This window comes from Hylobates moloch, unplaced genomic scaffold, assembly GCF_009828535.3.
Source record: "Hylobates moloch isolate HMO894 unplaced genomic scaffold, HMol_V3 SCAFFOLD_14, whole genome shotgun sequence".
Taxonomy (NCBI): Eukaryota; Metazoa; Chordata; class Mammalia; order Primates; family Hylobatidae; genus Hylobates; species Hylobates moloch.
The window spans coordinates 20087284-20110213 of record NW_026652289.1 but is presented as its reverse complement, the minus strand read 5'-3'; the positions used below and the strand labels follow the sequence as shown (position 1 = coordinate 20110213).

The window sequence follows — 22930 nt, the reverse complement described above, 5'->3', positions numbered from 1 at the left end:
AGTCCCAGCTACTTGAGAGGCTGAGGCTGGAGAATGATGTGAACCCAGGAGGCGGAGCTTGCAGTGAGCCAAGATCGTGCCACTGCACTCCAGCCTGGGTGACAGAGCAAGACTCTGTCTCAAAAAAAAAAAAAAAAAAAAAAAAAAAAAAGAAGAAGAGGGGATTTACAATTTTCTTGTACCTGCCAAGTGCAGACCTAAGTGCCAGGTCAAGCCATACAACATTAAAACTTAAATGAACACCTAAAGATGGTAACTTAACAAAAATGGCAAGTAATGCCCCCTAGACTCCAGGCCTGTGACCACCCAGCCACATTTTATTACAAAGGAAAGATTTAAAGGTGAGTCACGGTGGCTCATGCCTGTAATATCAGCACTTTAAAAAGCCAAGGTAAAAGGATCGCTTGAGGCCAGGAGTTCAAGACTAGCCTGGGTAACACAGGGAGACCCTGTCTTTACAAAAAATTTTTAAAAATTAGCCACACATGGTGGAGCGTCTGTAGACTCAACTCTCATGAGGCTGAGGCAAAAGGATTGCTTCAGCCCAGGAGTTTGGAGCTGCATGAGCTATGACTGGGCCACTGCATGCCAGCTTGGGTGAAAGAACAAGACCAAGAAAAGAAAAGAAAAGAAAAGAAAAGAAAAGGACGGGATGGGGGAGGGAGGGAGGGAAGGAAGGAAGGAGAAAGAGAGAGAGAGAAAGAAAAGAAAGAAAGAAAGAAAGAAAAAGAAAGAAAGGGAGGGGAGGGAAAGGAGAGAAAGACAGATCAATCGGAGGTAAGAATTTAACAGGAATCCTTAGATCAATCAACAACAGTGATCTGATTTTTGACAGTAAAATATTTCTTTCTAATCCAGTTTTTAATTTTTTTTCAAATGCACATGTTGTCTAATTCCATATGAAGCGATGCAGAGGCCCACAACAAGCACAATTACAACCACTCTAAAATTATCCCCTTTGATAAAAGATGACATTTTGGCAAACATTCTTGCCACTGCCTTTCCTGTGATGGCTGATGAGACTAAACTGAGGGTTTAAATGTACATTTGTGAAAGCCTCCATTCAGTCCTCATCTTATTTTTAGTCCCATCAATGTCCATTTAGCAAAGATCTTACTTCAGAGATTGGACTTTCAGCTGGAATGCTTCCCAAGTGTCTGCTATGAACGCTTCCCAAGTGTCTCAGCACCCACCACCCTATCCTGCTCTGGCAAATGAGCACACAGCTCCTCTCCTGAAAGCGTGTTCTCCAAAAAAGAGAGGAACCAAGGAACTTTTGTTCTGCAGAGATATAAAAAAAAATTTCCTGACAAGTGCCTTGCTAAGATAGAGAATTTTGGCAAATAGAAAATGAAAACGCTAATATGAATATTCTTTTTCAAAAGCTCTTTGTTCAGAGAGGAAGCTTGTTCTAGTGAGAAGGCACTGCAGTGACTCGTGGCTCTACCCTGTCTCTTCCCAGCAGTGTCAGCCTGAACCAGCCACTCCATCTCCCGAGGTTGCAGTGATATCATCGGTAGAACAGGGTCAATAGTATCTTACTTCTTGGAACAATGCCACGAGCTCTTTAATGGCTCCTCATGGCTTTCTGTGCACTGGAACTTTATCCACAGAAAGAAAAATCAAAATGTTGAGGAAAATCGGTGCAAATGGGTGACTTTCTGGTTAAGTTGCATAAAATGCACAAACAATTCCAGCCAAGATTGAGTGAGAAGAACTGGATTTACCCTCCTGCCTGAACCACCAATAACTGGCCAATATATTCACATATGAACAGTGTTTCTTTCTCTTTTTTTTTTTTTTGAGATGGAGTCTTGCTCTGTCGCCAGGCCGGAGTACAGTGGCACAATCTCGGCTCACTGGAACCTCTGCCTCCCAGGTTCAAGCGATTCTCCTGCCTCAGCCTCCTGAGTAGCTGGGACTATAGGCGTGCACCACCACACTCGGCTAATTTTTTGTATTTTTAGTAGAAACGGGGTTTCACCACGTTGGCCAGGATGGTCTTGATCTCTTGACCTCGTGATCCACCCGCCTCGGCCTCCCAAAGTGCTGGGATTACAGGCGTGAGCCACCGCACCCGGCATAAACAACGTTTCTGCAAGATATTAGACATCAGGGGAAGGACACTGATTCCTGAAAAGGGGAAACAAATGAGGACTTACAGCTGCCAAACTCATGACCCTGAATTTCCAGGTCATGGCTTCAGATGGGGAAACCCACACAGAGCCTAGAGGACTGGCGGAGTGGAGGACATGAAGTGTGTGGAGAGACCAAGGTAGTCGGAATTCACAAGACAGGGTATTGGTGAGGAGAGAGCTGCTCCAAAAGAGAATCCAGAGATGTGCAGAGTGATCCTTGAGAATACAGCTGAGTAATGATGGGTACATGCATATGAAAGAAACTGAGGCCGGGGGAAAATCACCAAAAAGAATTAGCATTAACAGTGCTTGGTGTTCACACAGGGACAGGAATAATGCCTCTTCCCACGAGTCAGGTGAGAAAACTTAACATTCATGGTAGATGACTGAGAAGGGTCTTGCCTCGCTAGTAAGGAATAACTAGTCCTGGGCTGGTAACTGCTCCTATCCCACCTAACAAATCTAAAAATGCAAAGCTCAAAAGGATCAAACTGTTTGCAAGTAACTGAACTACGTGACAGAAAAAAGCTCAAGAATATTACAAAAGCACCTAGCATTCAACAAGTTTAAATTCAGCGTCTGACATTTAATAAAACATTATGAGGCATAAAATGATACAGGGAAATGCCACATGTAATAATAAGCAATCAAAATTGATTCAAAGTTGACAGAGATGTTAGAATTAGCAAACATGGATATTTAAACAGTTTTCATATAATAACTGTATTCCATAGGTTCAAAAGTTAAGTAAAGATACAGACGATATTATGGGTGTTGGGGGGAGCCCAGGTTAAATTTCTATATATGACAACTACAGTAATGTGAGGTGATAAGATGAAAAATGGCCAGATGGAATTAAGGGCAGATTGACCTATACCATGGCATATCAAAATTAAATTGTTAAAAACCAGTGATATAGAGAAAACTGTAAAAACAGAGAAAAAAAAGACACGTTATTTATAGAGAAATAAAGATATCAACACAAATAAGACAGCAGAGTATCATCTTTCAAGCAGTGAAAGAAAAACCTCAATCCAGTATTTTATACCCAGCAAAAATATTTTTCAAAACCAAAGGTATAAAAAAAGACATTTTCAGTCAAAGCCAAGCAAAAGATTTCATCACCAACTTATATGCACTCAAACTTTTTTTTTTTTTTAAAGAGACAGGGATGCCTTTGTCACCCAGATTGGAGTGCAGTCATGCAATCATAGCTCACTGCAGTCTCAAACCCCTGGGTTCAAGTGATCTTTCTATCTCAACTTCCTGAGTTGCTGGGATTGCAGGCACAAGCCCCCAAGCCCAGTCTCTAAGACATTTTAAAGGAAATCTTTCAGGCAGAAGGAAAATGATACCAGCTGGACCTGCACAAAGAATTACAGCACCCAAAATGGAGACTTCATAGGTAAACATGTTTTTTTTTTTTTTAATTTACAACTCATTAAAAAATAACTGTTTAAAGAAAAACATCAACAATGTAGTAAGGAAAAAGTATGACAACAACCACTTAGAGAGAGAGAGAGGAAAAATGGAAGTACTTTTTGTAAGGTTCTTATACTATCTGTGAAGTGGTATAATATCACTTGAACTGACATAATATCATCGTGACAAGTTTAGAATGTTTTCTATAAGCCTAAAGCAACCAGTAAAATAACAAACTAGTTATAACTTACAAACCAACAAAGGAGATAAACCATAAGATAACAAACTAGTTGTAACTTACAAACCAACAAAAGAGATAAAACAGAATCATAAAAAATTTCTAAGTAATCCAAAAAAAAAAGAGGAAAAAAGAAGAACAAAGAACAGACTGGACAAACAGCAAACAAATATCAAGATGACAGATTCAGTCACAACCATATCCATAACCTCATTCAGTGCACATGGTCTTCCGAATCCAAAGGAAAACACAAGACTCAATTATACGCTGCCCACAAAAAATACACTTCAAATATAAAGACAAATAAGTTCAATAAGAGTAAAAGGATGGAAAAATGCACCACATTAATATTAATCAAAAGAAAGCTGGAATAGCTTTATTAATATTAAAGTAGATTTCGGAGCAAAACATTACAAAGGATAAAAAGATCATTTCATAAGAGGAGGCTCAAAGAGGGCCAAACAGCCTGGAACGTTTACACACCTAAAAACACAGCCTCAAACTATACAAAATAAAAACGGATAGCACTGTTTAGAAAAATGGCCTGGTCCACAATCACAGGCAGAGCTTTCAATATCCCTCGCTCAACGACAAACAGAAAGAACAAGTGGCGAGCATGGTGGTTCACGCCTGTAATCCCAGCACTTTGGGAGGCCGAGGCGGGTGGATCACCTGAGGTCAGGAGCTCGAGACCAGCCTGGCCAACATGTTGAAACCCTATCTCTACTAAAAATACAAAAATTAGCCGGGCGTGGTGGCACACCTGTAATTCTAGGTACTTGGGAGGCTGAGGCAGGAGAATTGCTTGAACCCAGGAGACAGAAGTTGCAGTGGGCCGAGACTTCACCAGTGCACTCCAGCCTGGGCGACAGAGCGAGACTCCATCTCATTAAAAAAAAAAAAAAAAAAAGAACAAGTGGACATAAATTACACACTGATGCTCAGAATGTTCCTTCCGTTCCAAGTAAGCTCTCCCACAGAATGCCGGTGAAGACATCTATGTCTGTAGCACTCAGCAAGCCTTTTTGGGGCAATGATCACTGAAAACCATGAATAAGCCTCATCATTGCTAATGTCATGACTGATAAATGCTTCCCCACAGAGAATATGGCCACTGCTCTGAGACGGAAATTTGAGTTCTAATTCCTTCCGGTCCACGAAAAATTCTTACAACTCAGCCAAATCTCAACTTTCCTTGACCTTAGTCTTACACGATGAGGGGGCTGGGCAAGGTTACTTCTAAAATCCTTTGCTATGGTCTGAATGTTTGTGTCTCTCCCAGCCCCAATTCATATGTTGAAACCTAAGCCACAATGTGATGCTATCTGAGAGTGAAAGCTTTGGGAGGCAATTAGGCACAAGGGCAGAGCCTTCAAGATTGACATTAGTACCTTTATAAAAGAGGCCCCAGAGAGCTCTCTTGCCCATTCCACCATATAAGGACACAGCAAAATACAAACAAAAACAAAAATAAAATAAATAAAAGATAAAAAAAATTTAAGTTCTATGAACCAGGAAGTGAGCTTTCACCAGACAACCAAATCTGCTAATGTCTTGATCTTGGACTTCTCAGCCTCTGCAACTGTGAAAAATAAACTTCGGTTGCTGATAAGGTACCCAGTCTATGGTATTCTGTTATAGCAGCCCGAAGGGACTGGAAGACATCCTTCCAGCTTTTGTGTTCGAACTTGAACTATGCCATCGGTTGTCACCACCTCAGGAATATTAAATCAAGTCAGGGCTTGCAATGTGAGTCCCTGGAGTCCTGTCTGGCTGCGCTGTGGAGAAGTGTGAGTGCCTGCTGTGCAGAGATGACCTTGTGGAGGTAGCTGCCCTGTGACCCTTTGACCTTCAAGATGGAATAGACAGGGGTTGAACCTCTGAATAACAGTGCTCAAGGCATTTCTCCTCATTCTTTTTGTATGGCTTCCAGTTCCCAGTGCTCCACCCTTACTGTCTGTGCTGTGACCTGAAGTGCGAACTCGGCTGCAGTGAGACCTACCCGAGGAGGAACAGCCTGCAGAGCGGTGATGTAGTTCTCCAGGGCCAGGCGGCGGCGGTCATTGAGCATGGCTTCCACCCTGGCCATGTGTGTCTCCACCAGCTGCTGTCTCTCGTTGGCTGCTTCCTGTTCCAAAGATTCCACTTTCTCCTGGAAATGCTGCCATCATAAACACATATGTCCATGGGGACTGAACAAGTAGGATGAAGCAGCAATTTCAAGTCTTCTAAAAAAGACATCCTATTCCATTTTCTTCTAGTGCTAAAAAGTATCCTAAAGACTGCATAGTCATTCCAACATTTTGACTAATTCTGCATGTTTTATAGGTTACTTTACTTTCTTGCACTCTCCAACCCTCATCAAACCTACTTTCTCATTGAAAATCAGTATTTCATAGGCTCTCTGAAGACTGATTTGACTAATAATAACGTTGGATAAATATATCTACTCTTGAAACTCTTATATTACATATTAAAAAAAAATCCCTCTCTTACTAAAAGTACTTCAAGTAATTGACCATAATAAACTCTCGGTTTACTTAAGGTAATTTTGAGACTGGTTTCCGTCAAAAATTCAAATTCTCATAATTTTTGCCGGAGGGAGAATCAGCAGAAGATTGTAGTGACTGAAAAGATGTATTATTAATAAAAAGTAGATTGCAAGTTACAATGTGAGTTTTATGGCAATGAATTATAACTTCAAATAATTGGGAGCAAATATAAGGCAGGATTTAAACAACTCAATTACTAGACAATGATTAAGAACAGGTGCAGTTCACGGGACCATGAACAATCACACCCGAGGTGCTGGCAGATGCAGGTAAACCTGTAGACACTCATTAAACAGACTGCTGGCATGTGATGTTTGGTAGGAGATGGGTTCAGGGTTTACCTGGATAACTGCCTTCTTATCAGCTTTAGGCAAGTTCTTTGCTTGACGTTCTGCCTCTTCCCATTCTCTCATGACCTATAAATTAAGAAAACATTTGAATTTAAAATCATCAGTTCATCCTTTGAATACAGACTTAATAGGATGGATGATTATGTTTTTCTTCTATTTTTGCCATTTTAGATATTTAAAAAATGTATTACATACCCATTCCTATCTGAATAATATTTGACCTCCCACTAGGATACAAATAATTAATCACAGCAGTATATTAAACATAAATGTTCACATTTATTGCAGGAATATAGCCTTTTGAGTCAAGGTTGGTCTTTTTTTCCCCCCTGAGAACTGAGTGACAGTCATTTTATTTGATGTGAACAAATACCAACTATTCATAGAAGGCATACACTAACTGAACAAGGTCTTCCAATATTAAACTGAACACATAAGTTTTACTCTCTTATGAAAGCAATTGAAACCATTTTAAACTGTATATTTTGACTTTAAAGAAAATAGGACATTTTGTGTGTGTGTGTGTGTGTGTGTATGTGTGTGTGTGTGTCTCATGAATACAATGCCGAAAAGCAGTACATAATGGGGGAAGAAAAAGAAGACTTCTGTTGTGTAATATATTAAGACCTATGCCCCTTTAAAGAACTGATGGGGAATTTAGGCCCTTTGAGCTTGCCGACCTAAGTCATGAACAGCAAGGATTACTCTAAGTCCTTCCAAAAACTCCAAGAAAACATGTAATATTCTGAATGCAGCAAAAATGTATTTTTTTACAAGTAGCACTAATTTAGTAACCAACTGCTATGGTTTGAATGTATCCCCTAAAAAGCATGTGTTGGAAACTTAATCCCCAATGCAACAATGTTGAGGGGTAAGTCCTGTAAGAGGTGATTCAGTCTCTGTCCTCATTAGTAAATTAGTATCACTATGAGGGGAGTGGGTTTTTTATTGTGAGAAGTGGGTTGTTATAAAACCGAGTTTTGCCCTCCTCTTGCCCTTCTTCCTTCCACCATATATGATACAGCATGAAGGTCCTCAACAGATGCCAGCATCATGCTCTTGGACTTCCCCACCTGCAGAACTGAGAGCCGAATTTTAAACTTCTTTTTCTTTACAGATTATCCAGGCTGGGGTACTCTATTATAGCAACACAAACTGACTAAGATATCAGGTGAATGTGTTTTGTAGGAAATCAATGCTTCCTGCTCTCAACTTTGATGTTCACCTGGATTTCCCTGAGAGAAGTTCACTCATTAACCTGATACAAAAAGTAAGTCTGCACCTCTGTATGTTGTTCAAAGAAAATATTAACTTCCTACCACCTACAGCTGCCTTTTCAAGTGTATGACAAGTAGAATTTGTTTGAAGTGCAACTCATAACTGAACTAGGTAAAATAAAGATAGATCAAGGAAACAAAATATTGGCTTGGTGCCAGATGTGTACTTGCATACTCTGTGTACTCCCAAAGCATGAGAAAACTTGACTACTGTATTATAAGAGCCTGTTATTTGTAGGTATTTAGTCTTAATAGACTTAGAATAGACTTAGAATAGACTTTTCTAACATACTTCAAGATGGGAAAGAAAAAGAGGCTTGGAATAAATAACTATAGATAGAAGACTTCTATGAGACAATACCACATCAAATCACCGTGTGGGTTCCTAATTACAGATTTTATTGTCCATTGGCATTCATTCTTTGTATATGATAGGCAATTAGCTTCTTCTTGTAGTTTTTGTAAAACTATGGAGAAAACAAGATGGAATAAATATTCCATTACACTTGAAAAGCATATCAAAAATAATCTGAAGGTTCACAGCAAAATTGGGACAAATGCCCTGCTGCAATGAACAAGAATAGAACATGGAAGAAAAGAAACATATTGTCCCATCTGCTTTGGTGATTCTACCAAGTTAATGTAGAACAATAAAGGGAACCTGTGGGCAAGGGGGATATGGAAGACCATCTTTGCTTCATAGATGAGGTAAGCCTTGCAATATAAATATTTCAATTTCCTGCTTTGGGAATGTTCACAGTGGTGGTACTCTACCAACAATTCTTCAAGGAAGGAATCTCAAAATTAGTTTGAGATAGGAGTTCAATGTTCTACTGCAATGTGACAACTGATTTCCCATATTGCATTTACATTTTTTCCATTTTACCTCGTACACTCAGAAACTGGATTTTAAGCTTTAAGCTGGGGGAATCCATGAAATAATTAAAGAGATTTATTTAGCTAATGAGTTGCAAATAAGCATTACTATAGAAATTAACTCAAATTTTGATTTTCAGAACAATTTAACAATACCCTATACCCCCACAAATAAATAAATCACCTGCACCATCCCACTAAGACTCTACTGCAAATGAATACACACTATATGTAGACTGACCATCTCCCTATGAACAGTGAATTTCACTGTGGGACTGATAACAAGTAGCATTACTGCTGACCCTGTATTAAGTGCTTTACAAAATCTATCTAATTGATTCCTCACAACAGCTTGTGATATTAGCCAGGGCCATCCCATTTTATGAACCAGGTTAAGGTACCAGCTCAAGGCTATGCAGGTGAAAAAGGGAGAGGGAAGAATATAAGCCAAGATCTCTGTGGCTCTAAAGATCATGTTTTTGTACCCTATGGTACCCAATTTTTCATTATAAAATAAAAAATTCATTAGGCGAGCTAAGTTTATTTATATTTAGTGACAGGAGAAAGGGGCGCTCTTAAAATGTTGCTGCTTATCTTAAAAATAAAAACCTAGGCACAGTGGCTCATGCCTATAAGCCCAGCACTTTGGGAGGCTGAGGCGGGCGGATCACAAGGTCAGGAGATCGAGACCATCCTGGCCAACATGGTGAAACCCTGTCTCTACTAAAAATACAAAAATTAGCTGAGCGTGGTGGCACGTGCCTGTAATCCCAGTTACTGGGGAGGCTGAGGCAGGAGAATCGCTTGAACCAGGGAGTCGCAGGTTGCAGTAAGTCTAGACTGTGCCACTGCACTCCAGCCTGGGTGATAGAGCAAGACTCCATCTCAAAATAAAAGGAAAAGAAATAAAAACCTATGAGTTGGGTCAGCTTTCAATTTGAAGGACTTAATTTTAAGCATATACTAAAAGCAGTAAGCTTATTAGTAATAAAAGTGCTCACACATGGTTCAGCTGTTGATTTCCATTGACTAGATGCTAGTCACGACATATAGCAACAAAAATCTACAGGTTTAGCAACAAAAATCTACAGGTTTAGAGTTATGCTCCACAATGGCAACAACAAACCAAAATATGAAAAATTCCCAAATCCTCTGTATTTATAAGAAAACATGTAACAGGCCGGGCGTGGTGGCTCATGCGTGTAATCCCAGCACTTTGGGAGGCCGAGGCGGGCGGATCACGAGGTCAGGAGATCGAGACCACGGTGAAACCCCGTCTCTACTAAAAACACAAAAAAATTAGCCGGGCGTGGTGGCGGGCGCCTGTAGTCCCAGCTACTCGGAGAGGCTGAGGCAGGAGAATGGCGTGAACCCAGGAGGCGGAGCTTGCAGTGAGCCGAGATCGCGCCACTGCACTCCAGCCTGGGTGACAGAGCGAGACTCCGTAAGAAAACATATAACAAAAACTACAATAAAAATAAAAAAAAAAACTGCACAATTTTTAAAATTTAAAATTCTCAGGACCCGGCCCTTGCAGTGGCTCTACAGATTCTTATAAAGCAATTTTCCACTGCAGGCACAAAGGTATCAATTTCATTTGAATTTACGAATCTTCAAAGACTTGGCTGTTTCATGCAGAGAAAATGACTACTACTAAGTAGAGATTTAAGAGGCAGGCAAGTTTAAAGTTGAAAAGTCCCTAGATTTCAGCACCACAGATTATGAAGATACATATTGATTTCAGGTGTCTCACATTCCTATGACCACTGGAATCTAGTAGACAACACTCTCTGCTCTGGGATAACATCTCTTAGGTTATATCAGATATATCTGATGACTAAAAGATGAACAAAATCTACCAAAACTCATGAACTAAGTCACTAGTTAAACAGATGTGCTAAAAGTTAAAGTATTATTTTAATGAAGACCTGTCACATCTAAAACTAACAGAGAATTTGAAATAAGTTTTCTTAATAAGATCAAAAATGAACAAGATATACTAGGAGAAAAAATCCAGGATTAAAAAAACACAAAATTTAAAAAAAATAATGACTAAGTGGGTCCAAGAATGAAATGCAAGGCTAGCAAGACTTACATGAACTTAGAGGTACTACAAGGGATTTTATTATCCAGCTGGAAAGATAACGCAGGTGTGTCCAGAGATCGCTAATAAAACCGGGGAGCAAATATTTAGAATTAAATGAAAGGTAAGAGCAATGACTGCCTGTCTCATTCTGAGCATGAAGTGGGGTGTAAGGAATGGGTGAGATGTGTCAGCGTGAAGAAGAGTGGGCGGGCATTTCCAGAAGAAGTCAATGCCAAGGGCCAAGGGAAGCCCAAGATGAGATGAGCAGATGATGAGCAGAGTAGCCTGATCAGAACAGCTGTTTGACGCTGTACAGGAGGCAAGGGTAGCCGTTGAGAAGGAGGAGGTGGTAGGAAGACCAGAGTCAGGGTACAGTGGTAGGCGCTGAAAATGACAGGCTGAGCATTCGGTGTTTATTTTTGTCATTGTTCTTTTTTTACGACTTCATGTGCCCAGACGTGGATTTGTGAGGGCACAGGAAGCCTCTGAAAGCTTCATAAAGAAGGGAGATAGGATGTAAATTCAAAGGAGGACATTTCAGTGGCAATAAGTATGATTCATAGTCCTCCAATGCTTTCGGAACAGTGCCTGTGTCTTTCCTAATGAAAAATCTGATTTCTTTGGCATCAGGTGAAAATTTACTAATTCCCTGTGGCTAGCTTTCTAGTTCAATTCGCTGTTAGGTTTTCATCATGGGCAACCACCAGAACTGCACATTATATTTCAGAGCCAAAAGTATTGTGATTATAAGGCTTTTTCCCTCTTTATGTTATTATACCAAAGTAGATCCAAGTATTGTTATTCATCTTAAGGCAAAACAAACAAAAAAACAAAACAAACAAACAAAACAAACAAACAAAAAACAGTACCTGTGTTGTGTATTTCTAGATACATTATTAGTTTTATGTTTTCAAGGGTAGATTTTCTTATTATTCAGGTGAGGCCAAGAGGTCAGGAGAGGATTATCACGGAAAGGACAGTTTGTTACTCACAGCTCCCAAGAAGCCAGTACCTGCCACTACATGCAGGGTCATATGGGAAGTACCAGGGTTGGTCAGGAGGGGAAAACATGAGCAAGAGCCTTTTATTGTGGTTTTCATGGAAAGAATGAGTGAAGCAGGGTAGGCAGGGTTAGGACTGATTAGTTCAAATAATGGTGACGGGGCATGAGGTTGTCCCTAGTGGTCTGGTACCTGGCCCCGGGGTCATTAGAGTAGGTGAATAGTGGCCCAGAGTATAAGGAGGTGGTTGGGAGTTAGGAGCTTTTGAGTGATTGGTTTGCATGTGAAAGACATGCTCAGAGGCCATTCATTTGGCCCTGGGAGGGAGGAATCTTCCTGGGGTCAGTAGGGACCCAGATCAGAAATTACAGGAAAGGTTGTCTACTAAAGACTGACTATGATCTTAGAAAATATGCAGCAGTCTAATTCATAAATTGCATTTAATGTCTCTCAAGAGATTAAGTATCTGTGCTAAGTATGACAAAAATTTCTCCTATCTTCTGGTATTTGCCACAGAATATTAACACTAAAAATGAATGGCTTACTTTAACCTGAGATCTTTATTCATTCACTTATATGTCCTACTCGTTTTTTTCCCACATTCACTCCTAGGTTTGTAGACTACAAATCAGAAAAGTGACTGGAAAATAATATGTCCATATTTGTTGATTGAATGAATGAATGAATGAGGAATCTGAGCAAGGGTTAAAATTCTCCATATTATCAAACTCCAATACAACATCTAGTGCCTGGTAGTAGACATAGCTTAAATTGTAGTTGATAGTATATATGGATTAGCCATGTTTTAGACACAAGTTATTTTTCAATTTGCTTAATTAAGGATCTGCTAAAAAAAAAAAAAAAAACCAAACCAGGGTTTTTTTTTTTTTTTTTTTTTCCAGCAAAGTATAGTGAAAGGAGTACTGTACTAGGAGCAAGAAAGGCCTGGATTCTAAATGTTGTCTTTAGTGCACTGATTTTGCTTTGTGCTAAAATGGGAAGCCACTCTCTCGAACCTCTATTCGATCATGTATCACTTAGGAGACTAGATGAAATAATCACTATGGTTCAGCTCAGTTTTAAGTCTCTATGATTTTACAGACTGTAAACAATGGCAGGTTCACAATTAGTCTGGGATTTAATACAAAACCTCATCTTTACTAAAGAGCATTTTGATGGATTTTAATTTACAACATGTTGATTACAGGTACTACATATACACAGAATAATAATGCCAAGTACCTTTCTTCACCAGAGAGAATGTTACAGACATCATTTAATTTGTGCTTACAAAATCCAACTATACCTGGATCCTTCCTAGGCAGCATGTTCACGGAGGATGCAAAAAACCCACAAACTGTGCCCACACAGTAAACATTTAAAATTAGAACTTTGCATCTTTAAAGATCTTGATAAAGCCAGCAGGCCCGTGGGGAGATTGAGGCAGAGGCAAGCTCAGGTTTCCTGATATCGTAGGGCTGAATGATGGAAGAGCCAGACCTACCTGGGACATTCTCTCTCGGTGCTTGGCCTCAAGCCTCTCTTTGGCTTTCTGGAAATGGGCGTGTTCATTCTCATCCCCAGGTGTCTCGAGATACTTGTCAACGGCATCAGGGGTACTGGCTGCTGTTGTAGGAACTATAAAGTAGAGGAGAAGGAGGTTTGAGAAAAAAAAAAAACCAACAACAACAGAATATCCACTCGTTTAATAGAAAGCCATATTTTCAGTTATTTCTCAGAACAGAGAATTTAGTAAAGCTGCGCATACAAGATGTTAATGCTGTTTAAGAGAACACCATGAGACACTGTGCAGCACAGTAAGGATGTGTTTCACCACTCCCAAGTACAGAATGAAGGAAAAATCTTTAAAATGGTCCATTTTGCAATTATAGCATTAGAGTTCTTTATAAAACAAGCGTGCAAAGAGCAAAAACAGTTGGTGCTGAATAGACATGTTTTTCCAAATCCCCATGCTTTCCTAAATTAATATTTTGCAATTTTGAAAGTAAATGATGATATCATCAATATCATACACTAATACTCCTGCAGAAACCAAAGATATCTGTAATTAGCCTGCTGTAGAATAACGCCAACCCAGCGAAAAGGTAAACTGTATGATGTATTTTAGATAACTGAATTACAAAGACAACCTTCATGGGACCGTATGGGAAACACTACAAAAATATATATAAACATCAATAAACACACTTTTGAATCACAAAAGGACCTTTCTGCCTTCACAAATTTGACAATAGTCAATGAATTCATTATGCTAGTTGTCAAAAAGAAAGTGATTTCTATTTTGAATTCAGCTAATACTGCTAAGCAATATTTGAATTGCAACATATACTGCTATATTATGTGAAAACATAAATACCCACAAAATTCAAGAGTACACTATAAAACAGAAATGTCTTAACTCATGAGCCAAGTGAATCATAATACCTATACGAGCAATTTTCCAAAAGATTAGTGAGAATTCAGAGTATTTATGAGCTTAAAAGCCAAAAAAAAAAAAAAGAATTTTGACTTAAGAAGCATATTTAACATAAAAAACAAAATGAGATGTTTTCACTATCTTTTTAGGTCAAATCAATTGTTTCATTCAAAAGGTTATTCAAATATCACCAATGTTCCAAGTATTCCTATAGAATTATTAATACTTGTATATTACATTTGGGATATAATATCTCAAAGAGGACTTCAATGAGAAGAATTGATATCTAAGTCATTTTGAAACTAAACTTGAAGTTACACATGTTTTCTACATCCTTCAAGAAAATGTCTGGAATCTTAATCCAAAGTCTTCAAAGATATTAACTAAAACCGGAAGGCTGTTAAATAATTAAACAGTATCATTCATTTTAAAGAGAATCATTCTTTTTGATTTTTTCCCTCCACTTCAATCCTGATTAATAATCATTTTTCAAAAAATAAAAGCAGTTGAGTGTCTACCCAGATGTTGCTTTCAAGTGGAAGGAAGGAGGCAGGGCATATTCCTGGTGCCTTTACACAGCTGCCCCTAACTTCTCTGCAGCAAATGAGGGAGTGGTGTTGCTTCTTACACTGGCAGCAACACGGGGAAGGAAGGAAGGAAAGAGCCATGTGGGGATTTGCAATTAAGCACATTTGGATTTGAATCCCATTTCTTTTTCAGATCAGCTGTGACCTGGGGCAGGAAACGTAAGGACTCCGTGTTCCAATTTCTTTATCAAGTGGTGATAACATGCCGCAGGACATGAGAGGAGAGCTGGGAAAATGAGATACCATACCACATGTTAAGTCTTCCGGCAGAGAGGGTGACACACGGCGCAGCTCATACATGTTAGCGGCCTTCCCTCCTCCTCGGCTTAATACATCCTGTTCAAATCTCAGAGCTAACGCTAACCATGGGAAAGTTCTGCTACTTTTATTCAAAGCCACTGAAAATGTTTTGGTAGAAGAGCACAATAATAAAGAAAAAAAAGAAAAGGACAAATTTTAAAATTTTAAAAATTGAGAAAAAGAAACAAAATACAAACATTTATTAACAAAAAATAAATAAAATAGAACCACTGAAAATGAATTACACACAGGATCACAAAGTGCAACCTACAGGAAAAGCAATACGTATTTTTCAAAAAGTGTTAGGTGTAGCCCACATAAAAAAGGCCGAAAGTATCAAAAATAAGTAAATTGTTAATTTGTAAGATAGGAACACTAATTTTGAATATTAAGTCCTTTTCAAAAAAAAGGTAAATGTTTTTCTCCACAGCTTCAACCAAACCAATATGCAAGTATTTTTAACTTAAAGTTAATGATTCCCAACTTGTAATGAACATGGTATTTAGCATTTAAAATGTGCTTCCCCGGCTTTAGTCATCTTCTCATCGTAACTGGTAGAGCTCAAATGAGAACAAGTTAAAGTAAAAGGAGAAAATAAAACAATAACATTCTTTTGCATAGTCCAATCTGGCAGAATAACATGCTTAGGCAAACCATATTTTATGTTTGAAACAAATGAAAATGTGTAAATATCTGGGGTTATATTTGCCATACATACACATATATATACAGCCATATATTGGCTGTAACTGTTATAACCATAACATAAGCACCCCTTTGGAAAACTAGAATCACAAAACTTACTACATAAGAAGGAAGATTTTTCAGCTCCTATAACCTTTGCAAACACTGTCTACTGTATAAAGGAAAGAAGATAAACACTATAATCTGAATCACTATAATCACATTAGCCTAAGCAGCACTTAGCAATATAATAAGAGAATAACCATGGAACATGAATGTGAGGTATGTTTAATAGGACTGAGGATATTAAAAAGGATAAAAACCTTTTTAGGCATGTGGAAATGAATATGAATACTATATTACCAATTTAATCCACTGAATCCGGAAATATTTCTGTGGTAATTAATTTTCTGTGCCAACTTGATTGGGCCACAAGGTGCCCAGATTAAACAGTGTTTCTGAGTGTCTTTGTGAGGGTGCTTCTGGATGAGACTGGCATCGGAATTGACGCACTCAGTAAAGTAAATCGCCCTCCCCAACATGGGCAGGCATCACCCAATCTGCTGAGGGTCTGAAAACAAAACGGCAGAGGATGGAGCAGTTCACCCTTTTTATTTCCTGGCTGCCTGAGCCGGGATATTGGTCTTCTCTTGTCCCTGGACTGAAATTTACACCATTGTCTTCCCTGGTTCTCAGGCCTTTAGATTTGGACTAAATCATACCACCAGCTCTCTTGGGTCTCCAACTGGCAGACAACAGATTGTGGGACTTAGCCTCCATAATTGTTGTGTGACTCAATTCTGCATAATCAATCTCTTCCTATACATATATATCCTATTGGTCCTGTTTCTCTGGAGAACCCTGAGCAATACAATTTCTCTTCAAGTAAATCTTTGTTAACGGTCCCTGTTACTTCCCATAGTTGAGGAAGCTGTGTCTCTTTTAATCTTTAACTCAAATTTTTCAGCCATTCATACAAACCCCCCATCTCAATTAGTGTGAGTGAAATTATCCTATATTCATACCAACCAGCAAGCCAGATTACTGTCTAGTCAAGCAGAGAAGGATAGCATATGCTGATATTGTTAAATGAATTTAATAGTTCATTACTACTGCTCTGCAGCTGGTGAGGATCCCGGAAGGAGAGAGCAATTTTAAGGTGGAGTATGTCCAGAGAGCTCAACTTCTATTTCGTGAATATCCTTATATCCTAAAGAGATTAAATTCATAGGACTGACTACCATTTTGTGATTATGTCCACAGAAGGCCAGAGACACGTGTGCCCTATGTCCTCACCCATCAAGGTACTTCCTTTTGGGAACGGAGTGGGGCTCCAGGAATGTCAGGATATGTCACAGGACACAGAGGGAACAGGAAGCTGTATATCAGCAGGTCACTGATATTTTTAAGGTACTTAAAACACAGGTCACTGTAACCACTTAGAAAGTGGAAACAAACTGGCTTCGGGAGGGTTTATTTCTGCTTTGCATTTTAAACTACCATAAAGCAGTTTATCCTGCTCACAGACCTCTGAGATTCCACGGAACCTCTGATAAAGGCCAGGATTTGGGCCGGGTGCGGCAGCTCATGCATGTAATCCCAGCACTTTGGGAGGCCGAGGTGGGCGGATCACCTGAGGTTGGAAGTTTGAGACCAGCCTGATCAACATGGAGAAACCCCGTCTCTACTAAAATAAAATAAAATAAAATAAAAAAATTAGCCGGGTGTGGTGGCCCATGCCTGTAATCCCAGCTACTCGGGAGGCTGAGGCAGGAGAATCGCTTGAACCTGGGAGGCAGAGGTTGAGGTGAGCCGAGATCTCGCCAATGCACTCCAGCCTGGGCTACAAGAGCGAAACTCCATCTCAAACAAACAAATAAATAAATAAAGGCTGGATTTCCATGTTGGCACTCTGTCTCAAATAAATAAATAAATAAATAAATAAAGGCTAGGATTTCCATGTTGGCACTCCGTCTGAAATAAATAAATAAATAAATAAATAAATAAATAAATAAATAAATAAATAAATGCTAGAATTTCCATGTTGGCCAAATGATAACAGCCTCTTTTCATCAGAGCCCACCATGCTAGGCATGTTCTATGTGTTCTCGTTTAATACACGGGAAGAAAAAATTACCCTATTTTACCGCGTAGAGGCAAAACACTATCATTTAACATACTCATTCGCATCCCTGAACACACACAAATAAAGTCTCTTAAGATTGGGTAAGCCATAAACAGGCTGTAAAGCTAATTTTTAGAGTAGTAAAGGGCTAATCCATCCACATGCTGGGGCACTGGAAAGGGTTGTTGTTGTTTTGTTAATGAGCAGCACAACTTTGCAGAACAACATATGCTTTGTTATGATGTCCGTTGGCTTGTTTTCAATGAAACAGCTGTTCCTGCCCCGAACACTATCTGGCCAATGACCTTCAACAGAAGTTGGGTCATAACGCAGGGATCAAGTGAAAGAGCCCATGGAGCTGGAATACGGAGGACGTTCTGGCCTCGGGCCCCTCCTCCAGCCTGCCCACTCATGCCTTCTGCAAGCAAGCTGGCTAGGTATGTCCCCCTTCCACAGAAAACTAGACTTAAAACGAGACAAAACTCAGGGTTCAATATCCTTAGCTCTAGGTTTTGACCTCTAGATGCCTAGTCATTAGCAGCAATACCAACATCACATGCACAATCTTTTAACTTTTTAAATGACCTTTGTATTTATTTTATTTTAGTCTCCTAACAGAGCCTTGCGGGGCATGGTAGGATATACAGGCTATTACCTCCCTTCCTTTTAATAGTGATATTTTGTATCTAAACACTCATAACAAATGAAAAAATATAACAGAAAAGCAGTTCTAATTCCTAGTACATCACTGCTTCAAGGTGAATATTTGCTTCCAAATATACAGTGGCATTTTGGATGACTAACACCTTCTACATAAGCCACATCCTTATTCTTTGCCACCCTGGGAAGCCAGAGGTATCAAAGTAGCTGAGACAGCAGCTCTGACATGGACAAACTATCCTGCCTTTAGTGTGCCTGTTCATTCTTTTATTCCTCCAGCCCAACATATATGTGAGGCACATGGGAGAAACCAGTGAGAAAAACATGAAGGTCCTGGTCCTGGTGGAATTATATTCTAGGGAAAGAAACAATTACCATAAGAAGTTTTTAAAAGCCAGTAAGTCATATTGTTAATACGTTATTTGTATTATGGAGAAAAAGAGGAAAAAGAAAAATAGAGCAGAGTTCAGAAGGATCGGGAGAGCTGAGGGGAGAGGGGAAAGGTAGACTGCAGTAGGTAAGCGACCAGGCAGTCTTAAGTGAGGAGGTGACATTCAGATCTTCCCAGCTGGCTGCTGGAAGAACATGGCAGGCAGATGACAAAACTAGCACGGAAGCCCTAAGAGTTGAGGCTGGCTGGCAAATTCCATGAGACCTGCACGGCCAGAGCTGAAGAAGCAAGAGACGAAGTAGTGGGAGAGGCAGGGAAGAAATGGGGGACATCATGTACAGCCTTGAAGCCACAGTAAGCATTGTGAGGGACCCGCGTGGGCTGTTCAAGGGGGAGTATATGTGATGGGGCGTTTTGTTGAAGGATCACTCTGGCTGCTATGGGACAAGAGTAGAAGGAAGATCTTTTAAGAGGAGAAGACAGGCTGGGAGCAGTGGCTCACACCTGTAATCCCAGCACTTTGGGAGGCTGAAGCAGGTGGATCACCTGAGGTCGGGAGTTTGAGACCAGCCTGACCAACACGGAGAAACTCCGTCTCTACTAAAAATACTAAAATTAGCTGGGCGTGGTGGCGGGCGCCTGTAATCCCAGCTACTCGGGAGGCTGAGGAAGGAGAATTGCTTGAACTCGGGAGGCGGAGGTTGTGTTGAGCCAAGATTGTGCCATTGCACTCCGCCTGGGTGATAACAGCGAAACTCTGTCTCAAAAAAAAAAGGAGAAGACAAAGATGAAGGTGGCTTGGACCAGGGTGGCTGTCATAGGAGGTTGTTGCCCTCAGCCCCCTTCCCACATGAGAAAGGTCAGATTCCCTTCTTTCTCTCACACCAAAATGCTATTACCTCAGGGAGCTGAATATGAAAATGGGAGAAACTGCTTTCACATGTGCGTGAGGGCTCATTTCAATTTTAATACTGATAACGCATGCTTGTCACAATACTGCCACTTCACATTGTAATCTATTCTCAATACCTGCCAGAGCTCTGTTTTCTGGGGCGAAGTAAAATGGCAGGTTAGCTTTCAGTTTATTCATGAATGCTGATGCTGCACCCAACGTTCCTGTCACAAAATGCTCCTCCATCATTGGGGCCAAGACACCAATGAAACATTTTCCATACCTGTGTTTCCCCTGAGACAACTGTTATCATTTGAAGGGAAGTTACTTCAAAACAGGGTGAAACCTGCTAACATCTTCAGGATGAGGCAGAAATCACTCTCCTAGCCTGTCTGAAGACTCCTTAGAGGATAATCCATTAAGTTGAACTGTACATGCACCGATTTCCCTCATTTTAGTTCTGATTTTGTAATCATTGCGGAGTACTCCATTTCATATTCATACTAATGTGGTACTTCACATTCATATAAGAATGTGGGGTCAAAATTAAAGACACTGTGAAAGACTGCCCCTATCATTTTGATATTCATTTGTTTCCTCAGGCTCTGGGGTGACACATAATTTTACAGTCACAATGGACTCAGGACACAAAAGAAGAAATAACCCACCTTCAAACAGCAATGACCGTGGCCATCTCCAACAGGCCAGAAGGCTGAATGTTTCCCTAAACAAAGGCTTATGAATGGCATTCAGTCCATATATTAATATTAGATTCTAACAAGAAAATTGGGTTAGTCTCCTTTCATCAGCAGAAAAGCAATTTATCTCTACAGCCTTGATAACAGAAGATTAAAACAAATTAAGACCTATATAAATCACTGCCTTATCATTGAAAATGCTATTTGATACAGACCTAGCAATGTTGTCATTTGAGATGGCTATAATTTAGGAGAGGAGACAAGGAGGATCATTTACATATGGGTGAAATATAAACCTGTTAGCGTTCATGTGAAAATTTAATCTTGAAACATGGCAGAGCTTTCGGAGTGCCACCCCAACTTAAAAAAAAAAAAGTGTCTCTCCATTTTCCTAATTTCAAAATAGCTAAAACTCCTAACGCATTCTAAATTCAAATATTTATCCTACCCATTAAGTCCAAGATAGAGAAGCCATTTATAACAAGAAAATACAGTTTGTGATCCTCCGGTGTAATACCAGACTCTCTTAAAAAAACAAAACAACAACAAGAAGAAGAAAAAACAAAGGCATTCTCCCCCTAATATGCCCTTGTATTACAATTTTATAGTCAGTGCAATCATAGTTGGTGGAGAACAATATCAATGTGTCGCATAGACATAAGGTAATAAAAATATAATCTATGATGTGTTTACTCTAGTCAAGCTACATTTCTTTTTTATGTCCACGGACACATACTGACATGGGAATTTTTTCAAATATATGAACTGAATGTGAAAGAATGAATGCTGGCATTATTTTTTATTAACATCTATTCTCTATTCAGCACAACACACTAAAACTTAAAAGCAACCTCAAGTCTGAATCTAAAAAATATATGTGAAGCAATAGCAATAATAACTGGCGTTCAGAATGGGTTAACCTTAGGTTATTGTTTTTTGTCAATTTGTCAGAAGCTATTCTTGACTTCATTAATGGAGGCACATAAAGAAATAACCTGTCATAGCTGCTCAACACTCAATAGATGAGTTCAAAAAGTCACAATCTTCAATATTGTCCACTTTCATATAAACTGTAGCAGTAAAAGGAGATGGAACTGTTAACCTCTATGGAAGTCTTAAGGATAAACCTGATTTCATTTTACCCCAGCCTTCCAGAGCAATCTTCTCCTACACTTGTATATTTTACTTTATATTGTTATTTAACTCTATGACATATCTGGGTCTCATCTCATTAATAAAATTATCAAGTTATTTAAAGCCAGTACTCAGATTCCTTTGCTGGTGTCCCTCAAAATACCTGGCCTAGCACAGCCTGGGCTCAAAAATAACTGCTGCACAGTTCACTACTGCAAAGATATGGAACCAACCTAAGTGCCCATCAACCAATGAGGGATAAAGAAAATGTGGTGTATATATACCACGGAATACTAGTAGGCCACAAAAATCACAAAATAAAAGTCTTTTGCAGCAACTTGGATGGAGCTGGAGGCCATTATTCTAAGTGAAGTAATCAGGAATGGAAATACAATATGTACTCACTTATGAATTGGGAGCTAAGCTATGATTATGCAAAGGCATACAGAGTAGCATAATAGACACTGGAGACTCAGAATGAGGAAGAGTGGGAAGGAGGTGAGGGATAAAAAGCTACATATTCGGTACAAGGTACACTACTCAGTTAACGGGGACACTAAACTCTCAGACGTCACCACTATACACTTCATCCACGTAACCAAAGACCGCTTGTATCCCCAAAGCTATTGGAAAAAAAATAAAAATAGAAATTTAAAAAACCTGCTGTATTAAACCAAGGATCAGCTTGCTGGCTACCTTTTTTCCCCCCCTTGAGATGAAGTCTCGCTCTTGTCCCCCCAGGCTGGAGTGCGATGGTGTGATCTCAGCTCACGGAAACATTCACCTCCCAGGTTCAAGCGATTCTCCTGCCTCAGCCTCCCAAGTAGCTGGGATTACAGGCGTGCACCACCACGCCCAGCTAATTTTTATATTTTTAGTAGAGATGGGATTTCACCATGTTGGCCAGGCTGGTCTCAAACTCCTGACCTCAGGTGATCTGCCTGCCTTGGCCTCCCAAAGTGCTAGGATTACAGGTGTGAGCCACCACACCCGGCTGCTGGCTACCTTTATAAAAGTAGTATTATTGGAACACAGCCTTGTCTATTTGTTTACTTATTTTCTATTGCTGCTTTCATGCGACC

At 39.6% G+C, this 22930-nt stretch overlaps 1 protein-coding gene across 6 annotated transcripts in view; it reads right to left on the bottom strand.

Annotated features, from left to right (window-relative positions):
• Positions 1 to 22930, bottom strand: part of APP (amyloid beta precursor protein) — a 287239-nt gene that overhangs the window by 83446 nt on the left and 180863 nt on the right. For all 6 annotated transcript variants that reach the window (XM_058427839.1, XM_032174825.2, XM_032174826.2 and 3 more), the window contains 3 exons: positions 13445 to 13578; positions 6692 to 6766; positions 5801 to 5959 (listed from right to left, as the gene is read on the bottom strand). In XM_058427839.1, coding sequence (XP_058283822.1) covers positions 5801 to 5959; positions 6692 to 6766; positions 13445 to 13578 — 368 coding nt within the window. The remainder of the gene's footprint in view (positions 1 to 5800; positions 5960 to 6691; positions 6767 to 13444; positions 13579 to 22930) is intronic.